Below are 12,947 nucleotides of genomic sequence, written 5' to 3' on the forward strand. Positions count from 1 at the left end.
TGATCCTCCCACCTCAGCCTCCTGAGTAGCTGGGACTATAGGTGCATGCCACCATGCCCAGCTAATTATTTTTATTTTTGGTAGAGACAGGATTTCACCATGTTACCCAGGCTGATCTCGAACTCCTGAGCTCAAGTGATCTGCCCGCCTGGGACTCCCAAAGTACTGGGATTACAGATGTGAGCCACCATACCTGGTGATTAACATGTATTTTGTATGTTATATGTATTGTGCTCTGTATTTTTACAATTAATTGTTAGAGAAAAGAAAACATTAAGAAAATCATAAGAAGAGAAAATTTGTTTGCTATTCAATAAGTATATCATATTAAAGGTCTTCACCCTCATCATCTTCACATTGAGTAGGCTGAGGAGGAGGAAGAGGAAAAGTTCATCTTGCCAGTTCTCTTGGCAACTTCCAGAGATCGAGACCATCCCGGCCAACACGGTGAAACCCCGTCTCTAAAAATACAAAAATTAGCCAGACATGGTGTTGTGTGCTTGTAGTCTCAGCTACTCAGGAGGCTGAGGCAAGAGAATCACTTAAACCTAGGAGGTGGAGGTTGCGGTGAGCTGAGATTACACCACTGCACTCCAGAGCAAGACTCTGTCTCAAAAAAAAGAAAAGAATAAAACTCCTGTGTAAATGGACTGCATAGTTCAAATTCATGTTGTTCAGGAGTCTACTATGGACTCTTAAGGGTGCCATAGCATTATGTTTAAAAAAACAACTTATATACATTAATTTAAAAATACTTTATTGCTAAAAAATGCCGATGATCTTCTGAACCTTCAGGGAGTCATAATCTTTTTGCTTGTGGAAGGTATTGCCCAGATATTAATGACTACTGACAGATCAGGATCTGACAGATTGGGATGGCAGTGGCAGTTTTTGTTTTTTTTTTTTTCCTTTTTGTGGAGAACGGGGTCTCACTGTATTACCCAGGCAGGTCTCGAACTCCTGGGCTCAAGCTATCCTCCCGCCTCTGCCTCCCTGAGAGCTGGGATTACAGGCGTGAGCCACCACGCCCGGCAGCAGTGGCAGTTTTTTAAAAGACAACAGTGAAGTTTGCCCCATCGATTATTTCTTTCATGAAAGAGTTCTCTATAGCATGTGATGCAGTTTTACCCTACAGTAGAACATCTTTCAGAATTGAGGTCAGTCCTCTAAAACCCTGCCACTGCTGTGTTATCAACTAAGTTTATGTAATAGTCTAAATATTATGTTGTCATTTCAACAATGTTCACAGCCAGGAATAGATTCTATCTCAAGAAACCACTTTTGCGGGGTGCAGTGACTCATGCCTATAATCCAGCACTTTGGGAGGCCAAAGCAGACAGATCACGAGGTCAGGATTTCGAGACCAGCCTGGCCAATATGGTGAAACTCTGTCTCTGCTAAAAATACAAAAATTAGCCGGGCATGGTGGTGGGTACCTGTAATCCCAGCTACTCTGGAGGCTCAGGCAGGAGAATTGCTTGAACCCAGGAGGCAGAGGTTGCAGTGAACTGCACCATTACACTCTAGGCTTGGTGACAGAGGGAGACTCTGACTCAAAAAAAAAAAAAAACTCTTTCTATGGTCACCCATAAGAAGCAACTCATCCATTCAAGTTTGATCATGAGATTGTAGCAATTCAGTCACATCTTCAGGCTCTCTACTTCTAATTGTAGTTCTCTTGATATCACCACAACTGCAGTGACTTCTTGTCCTGAAGTGTTGAATCCCTCAGAGTCATCCATGAAGGTTGGAATAAACTTCTCCCAAACTCATATTAATGTTTCTATTTTGACCTCCTCCCATGAATCATGCATGTTCTTCGTGACATCTACAATGGCAAATCCTTTCCAGAAAGTTTTTAATTTACTTTGCCCAGATCCATCAGAGGAATCACTATCTATGGCAGCTAAAACCTTACGAAATGTATTTTTTAAATATTAAAAGTCGAAGTTACACCTTGATCCATAGGCTGCAGAGTGGATATTGTATTGGCAGCTATGAAAACATTAATCCCCTTGTATGTCTTCATCAGAGCTCTTGGGTGACAAGGCCATTGTTAATGAGCAGTAGTATTTTCGAAAGAATCTTTTTTTTCTGAACAGTGGGTCTCTGTAGCGGCCTTAAAATATTCAGTAAACCATGTGGTAAACAGATGTGCTGTCATCCAGGCTTTGTTGTTCCATTTATAGAGCACCGATAGAGTAGTAATTCTTAAGGATTCTAGGATTTTCAGAATGGTCAAATAAGCATTGGCTTCGGCTTCAAGTCACCAGCTGCATTAACCCCCAACAAGAGAGTCAGCCTGTTGTTTGAAGCTTTGAAGCCAGACACTGACTTCTCTCTAGCTATGAAGTTCTGAGTGGCATATTCTTCTAGTATCAGGCTGTCTCATTTAATTTGAAAACCTGCTGTTTAACCACCTTCATGAGTTATCTTAGATCTTCTGCATAACTTGTTGCAGTTTATATATCAGCACTTGCTGCATCACCTTGCACTTTTGTGTTATGGAGACAGCTTCTACTCTTAAACCTCATGAACCAGTTTTCTGCTTCAAACTTTTCTTCTGCAGCTTCCTCACCTCTCTCACATCATAGAATTGAAGAGAATCGGGATTTGCTCTGGATTAGGCTTTAGTTTAAGGAAATGTTGCAACTAGTTTGATCTTCTATCCAGACCATTTAAACTTTCTCCGTTTCAGCAATAAGGCTGTTTTGCTTTTTATCTGTTGTGGATGTTCACTGGAGTAGTGCTTTTAATTTCCTTTATGAACTTTTCCTTTACATTCACAACTTGGCTAACTGGTACAAGAGCCCTAGCTTTCAGCCTGTTGTAGCTGTTTATAGGCCTTTCTCACTAAGCGTAATCATTTCTAGCTTTGGATTTAAAATGAGAGATGTGTGACTCTTCCTTTCACTTAAATACTAAGAGGCCATTTTTTGCCTAATTTAAATATTATAATGTTTCTAGGGGTAAGGAGTCCTGAGAAGAAGGAGAAAGACAGGGGAAATCCCACACTGGGGAGTGGTGGATTGGTGAAGCTGTCAGAGAACATACATCATTTCTTGATTAAGTACACATTGAGTATCACAGATTACCATAATAGATTTAATAATAATGAAAAAGTTTGAGATACAGAAAGAATTACCAAAATGTGACACAGACACAAAATAAGTGTGCTCTTGGGAAAATGGCGCTGATAGCCTTGCTCAGTGCAAAATTGCCACAGACCTTCAATATGTAAAAAGTGCAATATTTGTGAACCACAATAAAATGAGATATACCTGCATTGAATTTCCATTAGAAGTTTCTTTATGCTGTCTAGTTTCTAAACATTTGCATGCACACTAACATTGGCACCTGAAATACTATTTTACTGTAGTTCTTAGCAGAATTCCAGGGAATATTTCTAGATTAAGCTATGTATGATTACATATTTGAAAATCTTAAATCTGGTATTGACATATGCTCGTACACATTTCAGGAAGACAAACTTCTGCTTGAGAGCCAGCTCATCCTAGCTACAGCTGAACCACTCTGTCTTGATCCTTCTATAGCAGTCACCTGCACTGCAAACAGACTGCTCTATAACAAGCAAAAGATGAACACTCGCCCAATGAAACGGTAATAGCCTTTGTGGAAGGGTGAACCAAAAGACACAAGTAGCTGTAAATTTTGCTATTTATAGTATCTTTTCCCTCCAGGGTATGGTTGCTTTGATTTTGGTGGAGAAGGGTAGAGATGGGGTCTCTCTTTGTTGCCCAGGCTAGTCTTGAACTCTTGGCTTCAAGTGATCCTCCCATTTTGGCTTCCCAAACAGCTGGGAAGCATGACCAACTACACCAGCCTCTGATTATTTTTTTTTTTGAAAATAGGATTTTTAATGGTCTTATTTTATATTTTTTTGTATAGCATTATTATTTTTTAATGCTCTGTGCTTCAGATTGAACTGATGCATTTTCTGCAGTCTTCTAAAGAATAAACTTTTTCTAAGTTTATAATCTGTTTTCCAAAAAGGTAAAGAGGCTGAGATCAAATATGAACAGAAAGAATAATTTTTTCATTATTTTCCTAATAACGAATGACTGATTTAATTGTTGTTAATCCTATTTTAAGGAAAGATTTTGTAATTTCAATATTTGAGAAAGTATGGTCATAGTAGAAGTCAGTTAGTTATAAACTGAATCTAGGCACACCTACCTTGTGTTTTTGAAACAAACCAAGCTTATTCCTCCCTTGGCATCTTTTTAAAATGTCTCTTCAAATACTCATTCCCTGATCTTTCAGAGTATTTTCTTTTCCCCACCCTCCATGGGAAACATGAGGGAATTTTTCCCCAGTAGTCACTGTGAGAACCTCTTTGAGCTCCTGGAGATAAAACCCCCCAAAGTGTGGGGGCTCCCAGTGACTAGATCCCCCTGGAGTTTTGAATCTCTCGAACACGTCCACAGTAGGCCTCCAGCAGTTCATCAGTTATACTTGAGGTTCCCTACCCTGGCACTGGTTCCTGAAGAGGTTTGTGCTAATGGGTTTCTGCTTCAGCAAGCCATGATGGTCTGGGTTATTGGTTTCTCCAAGTTTGGGGCAGTGGTTTGTCTTGTGACCACATCTCTTTGATGGATCTAAGAAGAATCGTTAATTTTTCTGTTTATTCAGCTTTTTACTTGTTAGGATGAGGTGGGAATTTCCAGAGTCTTACATGCCTGTACCCAAAACTGGAAATTATCCCCTTCACCTTCATCTTTCCATAGTTAGTTCCTCCTCATCATTCCTGTCTCAGCTCACATGTCATTTTTTGAGGCTCTTTTCCTCCCCTCCCTTTCCCACTTCCCTGCCCTTGCGTTGCCCTCCTTATCCCGTATTCTCCACAGTACTCTGTTTTTTATCTTAGTGCTTCTTGGTATCTGAAATCTGAAATTATTTTATCTGTTTACTTGTGAATGTCTCCTTCCCCTCTGGACTTGATAGCTCTGTGGTAATGGGAATTTTGTTTCTTATTCATTTTTATTTCACCTGGTCCTAGGTCCTAGGATTGTGCTTGGCATGTGGCAGTGTTCTATAAACATGATTTGTACATACTCAGCAGTGACTAGTTTCAACTCACATATATTACGAGTTTCTTTTATTAGTGCCGTTTAGTTCAAATTTCTTAACGTTTCAGGTGTTTCAAGAGGTATTCCAGATCCTCTCTGAATCGGCAGCAAGATCTGTCTCATTGTCCACCTCCTCCTCAGCTGAGGTTACTTGATTTCTTACAAAAAAGAAAGGAAAGAAAAGCAGGTCAGCATTATGACCTCAAAATTTCTAAAGCAGGAAATGTAAGTATATATTTTTTAAATGAAGCTTGTTATGCGCAAAAACCTGTCTTATTTAGCATTTTCTGTATATTTATATTGTTTTTAACTTTTCAGTGTGTAGATATGTGGAAACGGAGTCCCTGTAATTTGGCCATACCTTCTGAAGTAGATGTAAGTCGGTTCATGAATTACTTTTTTTATATAGTTTCTAAGTTTTACCATTTGTTTGCTTATACCTTGAGAAAACAACAACAAAAAACTTCTTTTAAAAACAAAGTGATTTAGATCATACTCTTTTTTTTTTTTCCTGCCTCAGGTTTATTTGTGCAAATAGCACAGGAGGACCCCATTCCAATGAGATGGCAGCCCGGAGGCGGGGGTTGGGGGTTGCACCAGTCCTTCTGTCCTCCCGTTGGCAGACAGCGATATCTACTCTGTAGCCTTTGTAGGGCTCTGAGCACTTTTCGGAGCCTGAGCTGGAATTGAAGCTGGAGCTGCAGCCTGGGCCTTGGTTTGATTATTGGCCTTGGCCTTTGGTGGGCAGAGCCGGAGCCCCTTGGCAATGCGAGCACGAGCATGCTTCCCAAGCTTGGGGTGGGCAATGTAGGCAAGTCGATCGAGCTTGCGGCTGACACCCTTTGGGATCTTGGGCTTAACCTCCTTGGGCCTTACAAGGGCCTTGATAGCCTCGGCACGTGCACTCATGGCCTTGATACTGTTGGCCTGCATCTTCTTTAGGCCCTTCTTGTTGTGCCTCTTGGCAAAGCGCATGTTCCTCAGGAACTTGGGGTCCACCCCCTTAAGAGATTCGTATCTTTGTGATCGGGATTTCTTGATGTCAATTCTGTGCCATTTTCGGGACTGGTTGTGCGTGGTGTGGTTCTTGGACTTGCCATGTCTGCACCTTAAGCCGTGGCTCCCGAAGCACCTGGAATCAGAAAGAGAAAGGGGCACTCATACTCTTTTTTTAAAAAACAATATGATTTATTTCAAAAAACAGTGAAAAATGATTTTTAGAAGCTGTGTATTGTTCTTTTTTCACATTAAGTTGAAAAAACAACCCCTTAATATAGTTGTGTTTGGAGCAGGAATAGTAAACAAAACAATTTTAAAATGTGGAAAAATAGAGTGTATATTACATAATCATGTGAAATCTCTCTTGTTTTCATAATATTTCATCAAAATTTCCTAATAGTGCTTGTTTCCTCGAAGTGGTTAAATTTGAAGATTAATAATACTATTTAAAAAATAAAATAAAGATTAATAATACTAGAGAAGTAACCAAGATTAGGAACATTGGGTTGTATTCTTTATTGATCCATAATATACATGAATATGAATGCTTGAAGACAGAAAAGGAATATTTTGATGAGTGATCCTATATTTTTCTTTCTCCTCTGTTCTTTTTTATATTCACTCTTTATTTTCAGATTTGTTCTTCTGTTACACCCTTTCCATGCTATAGCACATGCATTATTCTTACTATTTCTGATTTTAAAAAAAGAAAGTATTCTAAGCCCAAAGCCAGAAACAGCAGTAGACTGTATATACAACTCAAGGAAGTAAGCCACATTATCTGTTGGTAGCTTATGCGCAGTTCTTCAAAGAACATGGCCTAAGTATAGAATTTCAGTGTAAATACTAAAGGGTGGAGTTTAGCCTTGGAGGACAGGCTGGAGTACTTCCCATACTTTAATGTCCTTACAAATCACCTGGAGAGCTTGTTAAATTGTAGATTGCTACCCAGCAAGTCTGGTCTGAGGCATAAGATGCAATTCTCACAGGCTGCTAGGTTATGTGATGCTGGGGTCCATGGACCACACATTGAGTAGCAGTTGTCCTCAAAGCTTCTCAGTCTAGCTCAATCAGAAGAATCACCTAGGATATCAGTTAAACATAAGAGATTTCAAGCCCTACTCAAGATCTACGTACTTAGAATTTCTAAGGACAGACATGAAAATCTGTATTTTTAATAGGTGCCCCAGGTAAGTCTAAATTACTGTTAAGATCGTGGTTGCCAGTAAGATAATAACATTTAACTCACACAGATACCTAGGACATGTACAGAATATATGGTCAAGTCTGACTAGAAAGTGGAAAGGTTCAAAAAATTTGATCAGCTTTAATATTTTACCTTCCATAGTCTCCCTTAGTTTTGTTGCCACTGTTACGTGACACTCTTATTTCAAGAAAAGCCCTGCCAAAAGGAAAAGATCCTGATCCTTATCTCTCTGACATTCCAGTTTTCCTGAAGGAAAAGCTCTAAAGGAAAAAACATACCAGCTTACAACAAAAAAATGAAGAGACACTGTCTAGAAAAGCAGCTATGTTTATTAACATTTAATTAGTTCGGTTTTATTAAAGTTGTTTTATACTCATCAGAAGACATTTAAACTACTTAAGCATAAGTAGTTGGTACTGGTTATTTAAGAATTCTTGCGCTAACAAGTATATTGTATTGTCGAGTTACTTAGTTTCTTCTCTTTGATCAGAGTACTGATTCAATTTTATCTGATACGGATTCTATTTTATGTGGTATTTCTTAATTTGATTGTTTAGGTGGAGAAATATGCTAAAGTGGAAAAGTCTATCAAATCTGATGACTCACAGCCAACAGTCTGGCCAGCCCATGTAAGTAATCATTGCCTATCTCTGTTTCTAATTATGCCATTTGTAATCTGGCCTCTGAATTTATTAAACATAAAGTGCAATTGCCATTAGTTTGGGACCTTTTTTCTTTTTTAAATTACTTGCTGGGAGTTGAGTTTATTACAAGAAGAAACAACTATTTTGTTCATCAAAGTATGCTTTGCATTTTAAACAGCAATTTTTTATTTTTAAATTTTTTTTATTTTTATTTATTTTATTTTATTTTTTTGAGATGGAGTTTGGCGCTTATCGCCCAGACTGGAGTGCAGTGGTGCCATCATGGCTTACTGCAACCTCCTCCACTTCCCAGGTTCACGCAGTTCTCCTGCCTCAGCCTCCTGAGTTGCTGGGATTACAGGCACCCGCCACCATACCCGGCTAATTTTTGTATTTTTAGTAGAGATGGGGTTTCACCATGTTGGCCAGGCTGGTCTCAAACCCCCGATCTCAGGTGATCCGCCCACCTTGGCCTCCCAAAGTGCTGGGATTACAGGCATGAGCCACTGCACCTGGCCTTAAAGAGCAATTTTAATGAAGAACTTCTTTTTTACTTTTGGTTTGCATATTGGTAGTTCTGATTTGTTTTGTTTCAAATTAATAAATTCTTCTAAGGATACCTTTTTGTAAGTTTCCTAATTGGAATAATAACATCTTAAAAAGAGAGAAATAGGTGTAATATTTAAATTAGGTGAACCCTAAGAGTGAAATGATGAGAGATGTTTTGTGTGTGTGATAGCAAAAGCAGACAAATGGTAAATAGAAACAGATCTGCTTTTGAAAGTTCTGTCCTTTTAATATTATTTAATATTTGCAATTCATATGTCTGGTCTGAAATTCTGCCATATTAAGCTTGGTTAAACATGCCATCAGAATTCTCCTTCTGAGAGTATCATGTAAAAAAAAAATAATCCTGTACTGCCCTCCTGAGCATAAACAGGCACGGCAGCATGAGGATCAGGGGAGCTAGCTTAGGGACAGACTGCTAACTCCCTGTGTGACCCTAGGCAATTCATTTAACCTCTGCTTAATTCCCTGACTTCTAATATGGAGATAATATCAGTGCCAACCATAAGAATATGATGAAGCTTACTTGAGGCAGTCCCTGTAGAGTGCTGAGAACAGTGTTTAATGTTCATTGTTATTATTTCCAATATGTATATTAATATGTGTAATAATGTGTTTAATGATGTATTCATATTGTTACATATAAGTTCATACTTCATAGTATATGTTAATGCTTTATTAAATGCATGCTGAGTGCCCATATAGTTTTTAGGAAAAGAGCCATGCTGTGCTTTATTCTGGTAGGCAGACTTAAACATCTTTTAGCCTAAGTACCATGTATCTTCCTATCGTCAGATACATGTTACTGTATCATTTATTCCTAATTTTTACTGATTCTTAATACCTGCCTACTTGTGAAGGTATTTATTTGAGGTGCTATGTGTTTTTCAGGATGTAAAAGATGATTATGTATTTGAATGTGAAACTGGTACTCAGTATCAGAAAACAAAGCTGACCATCTTGCAGTCGCTTGGAGATCCACTTTACTATGGTAAAATACAGCCATGTAAAGCAGATGAAGAAAGTGACAGCCAGATGTCTCCATCACAGTGAGTTATGTTAAATACAAGTAACTGAAAAAAAAAAAGGCACCAAGAATTTATCTAGTAACTACTGATGAACCATTAATGAATAAAAATTTCTCTTTGGGAACTCACTTATTAGTTAGACCTAAGTAAACTTAGTAGTAGACCTAATAACTTATTAGTAGACCTAAGTAAACTTAAGTCATAGTTACCATGTTGCTCAAGAGTTATTTAATAGCAAAAAAAACCTATGGTATAATTATTTTTATGCTTGTTTTGAAGGCTGTTCCTGTGATATCCTTCTTTTTATATTTATGGCACTTAGGACTTTAACCTGTGAACATGAAGTGTTTGGGCAATAGTGTGTTTAAATAGGAAGCAAGTTTACTATAAATGTAAAAAGATGCTTGGTATTTTGGCACTGCATGTAAGGACACAGACTCAATGCTTATTGTAGTTATTGACCCTACATATTAATACATAAAAATATAGATGATCTTCCAAAATGTGTGAACTACATATATTTGGTACTGTCAGTGTTTAGTTTTATTTTGCTTTACTATGTTTGGTTTTTTTAATCAAATTGATGCTGTTTTGAAAAAAAGAAAAAAGCTCAGCAGAGAAGGATGGGGGCCAGGTCTATGTTAATTGTAAAGCCTTTACTTACACAAAATACTAATTGAATCTACAGTAGAAAGGTGGATTTTAAAGAGCAACCCCACCAATATTTAGGTAAAAGTCAATGAAAGGAAATAACAGGGAATCCTCAGCTTCTTTTTTCACATGACCAGTTTTTATTGTTGTAAAAGGATCAGATGTTTTGATTACATGCATTTTCTTTTTTAAGTTATAGACATCATAACAGTTTATTTCTGAATCCTCAGCATGCATTTCTGAGGAAGCCATTTTTTTTTTCTTTATTTTTATTTTAGCTATAGGGGTTATGTGTGCAGGTTTGTTAGAGAGGTATATTGTATGATGCTAAGGTGTGGGTTTCTACTGATCCCATCACCCAGGTAGTGAATATAGTACCCAATATTGATTACTTATATTTAAAAAAATCTTCAACTTAAAGACAACATATATTGGCTATTTTTAATTTATTAACTTATTTTTGTAGCACACAAGGGTGATACATGTTCTTTTGTGAAAAAATTGGTCTATAGAGCCAAATGACCAATTTGTTTGACAGGAAGAGAATTGAATTTTTTACCTTTGCATCAGAGTAGCTGCATGATTTATTATTTTCCAGTCATTCTTCCATACTCATGAAATACTTTATTGAATAAACTATGAAGTTAAAGTTTGAGCTGCATTAACTAAGCTTTTTTTTACATTTTATATTTCAGCTCCTCCACAGATGATCATTCAAATTGGTAATTAAAAAATAAACTGTTTTGATCTGTTAAGAAATTACATAAGTGTCAAACTCTTTAAAAAGACTTGCTAAAGATATTTTATTTGAATCGGTGATAAATATGTATACCTTGTTTGAAATATATTCTAAGGATCTGTTATGTAGACATTTAATTCTAAAATCACAGGTTAAAGTGAGAGGAAGGCCAAAGTTACCTTTCCACATGGTAGTTCAGTGATTTTGCTTTAGGGTCAATAGTTGTAAGGGTATATAGCACTTGGTAACTTTCAGCCCAGATTATGTTTTAATAAATAAATTTCGTGCCAAAAGAAATATCCCTTAATTAAATCAACCAAATTATTCACATTGTTTCATAATGCATGCAAAACTTCGTCATTGTTTCATATGTGTAAATGCATTAAAAAATTTTGTTTCCATATCTTGGTAGATTTAATACCAGTTTATATTATTGTGACTAAAACATGGAAGATTTCAAAAGTAATCCCAAGGCTTCTTAAGACAACTCTTAGCTAATACTTTTCTCTCCCTTTCTTTCCTTAAACATTTTAGGTTTGTTATTGGATCAAAGACCGATGCCGAGAGGTAAAAATATTTGCATCTCTATTTTGGTCAGGATGGATATGAAAAATTTTTCACCCTTATAGGGTAGAGAATACTTTACTAGGAGTTAAAAACATTGATTTTGGTTATGCTATTAACCATATTTACACTGTTTAATATTTATGGGCCTCTGTTGTAAAATTAGGGCATTGGACAGTAAAACCTCTAAGGTCTTTTCCAACTTTAAAATCTTATTGATTCTAGAAAAATGAAAGCTTGTGATACACCAAACTATTAAGAATGGTTCTTTTCATGGGATGAGATTTTGGGGGGACTTAAATGCATTTTTCCAATGTTTATAATACCTAGGATTTTTTTTCATAGAATTAAGAAAACAAAAAAAAATGTTTAAAATATACTTTTGTTTTAAATAAGAAAACTTAGACATATCTAGTGTAGCTAAGGAAGATGATTTCTAGATAGTACTTTAATCAGAATCTAAGAAAGGAATTGAATATTTTCTTTGGCTGCTTATTACTTAAGTAATCCCTGCAATTTCTGTATTAGAAATAAGATATTGAAAGTATATCTTTAGATTGTTATTTAGCAAAATGTTTTGGACAATTTGTCATTGAACAGTTTAAATATATGTACTTTTAACACAAAGATAAATCGCCCAATTTTAATTTTTATATTGATAGAACTTTCTTTTTGCCATTAATAGTCATTATTTCCTGTTTAAAACAGGTTATCTAATCTTTACCTGTTTTCTCCTGATATTTTAGGGTAGTCAATCAGTACCAAGAATTAGTCCAGAATGAAGCCAAATGTCCGGTCAAGATGTCACACAGCTCCAGTGGCTCAGCCAGTCTGAGTCAGGTTTCTCCAGGGAAAGAAACAGAAGTGTGTTTCGTTAATGTTACTTCTTTGTGCCCAGTTGTTTCACAAGTAATCTGAGAAATGTTAAGAATCATTTTTTGAGGCTGGGCACAGTGGCTCATGCCTGTAATCCCAACACTTTGGGAGGCCGAGGTGGGTGGATAACCTGAGGTCGGGAGTTCGAGACCAGCCTGACCAATATGGTGAAACCCCGTATCTACTAAAAATACAAAAATTAGCTGGGCGTGGTGGCGCACACCTGTAATCCCAGCCACTCAGGAAGCTGAGACAGGAGAATCTCTTGAACCCCAGAGGTGGAGGTTGCAGTGAGCCAAGATAGCACCACTGCACTCCAGCCTGGGCAATCGAGTGAGAATCCATCTAAAAAAAAAAAAAGGAATCATTTTTTGAGGAGCAGCAGTATTGTTTAGTTTTGTTTTTACTTTTACCTTTTTTTAAAATTTCTTTATGACACAATTTTTAAATGTACACAAAGATAAAAGGAAAATTATAATGAACACCTGTGTTCTAGTCATTTGGCTTCAACAGCTATTATTTTCCTTTAATAGATAGGTATAGAAGGGTGGAAACTTTGCTTTCATCTTACTCCTCTGCCTT

The 12,947-nt window shown here is 37.0% G+C and overlaps 2 protein-coding genes across 25 annotated transcripts in view; one reads left to right on the plus strand and one right to left on the minus strand.

Annotated features, from left to right (window-relative positions):
* The window catches only part of SUPT20H (SPT20 homolog, SAGA complex component), a 49,744-nt gene that overhangs the window by 20,949 nt on the left and 15,848 nt on the right, over nucleotides 1-12,947 (plus strand). For all 24 annotated transcript variants that reach the window (XM_023208837.2, XM_023208850.2, XM_023208855.2 and 21 more), the window contains 8 exons: nucleotides 3,482-3,621; nucleotides 5,159-5,315; nucleotides 5,409-5,465; nucleotides 7,854-7,925; nucleotides 9,399-9,556; nucleotides 10,882-10,908; nucleotides 11,460-11,492; nucleotides 12,236-12,353. In XM_023208837.2, coding sequence (XP_023064605.1) covers nucleotides 3,482-3,621; nucleotides 5,159-5,315; nucleotides 5,409-5,465; nucleotides 7,854-7,925; nucleotides 9,399-9,556; nucleotides 10,882-10,908; nucleotides 11,460-11,492; nucleotides 12,236-12,353 — 762 coding nt within the window. The remainder of the gene's footprint in view (nucleotides 1-3,481; nucleotides 3,622-5,158; nucleotides 5,316-5,408; nucleotides 5,466-7,853; nucleotides 7,926-9,398; nucleotides 9,557-10,881; nucleotides 10,909-11,459; nucleotides 11,493-12,235; nucleotides 12,354-12,947) is intronic.
* LOC111540425 (60S ribosomal protein L29-like) lies at nucleotides 5,680-6,906 on the minus strand. The gene is made up of 2 exons (XM_031934983.1): nucleotides 6,866-6,906; nucleotides 5,680-6,222 (listed from the first exon to the last, which is right to left on the minus strand). The coding sequence occupies exons 1-2, from the start codon at nucleotides 6,904-6,906 to the stop codon at nucleotides 5,724-5,726; spliced, it is 540 nt and encodes a 179-aa protein (XP_031790843.1). The 3' UTR covers nucleotides 5,680-5,723.

Source organism: Piliocolobus tephrosceles, chromosome X (assembly GCF_002776525.5).
Source record: "Piliocolobus tephrosceles isolate RC106 chromosome X, ASM277652v3, whole genome shotgun sequence".
Taxonomy (NCBI): Eukaryota; Metazoa; Chordata; class Mammalia; order Primates; family Cercopithecidae; genus Piliocolobus; species Piliocolobus tephrosceles.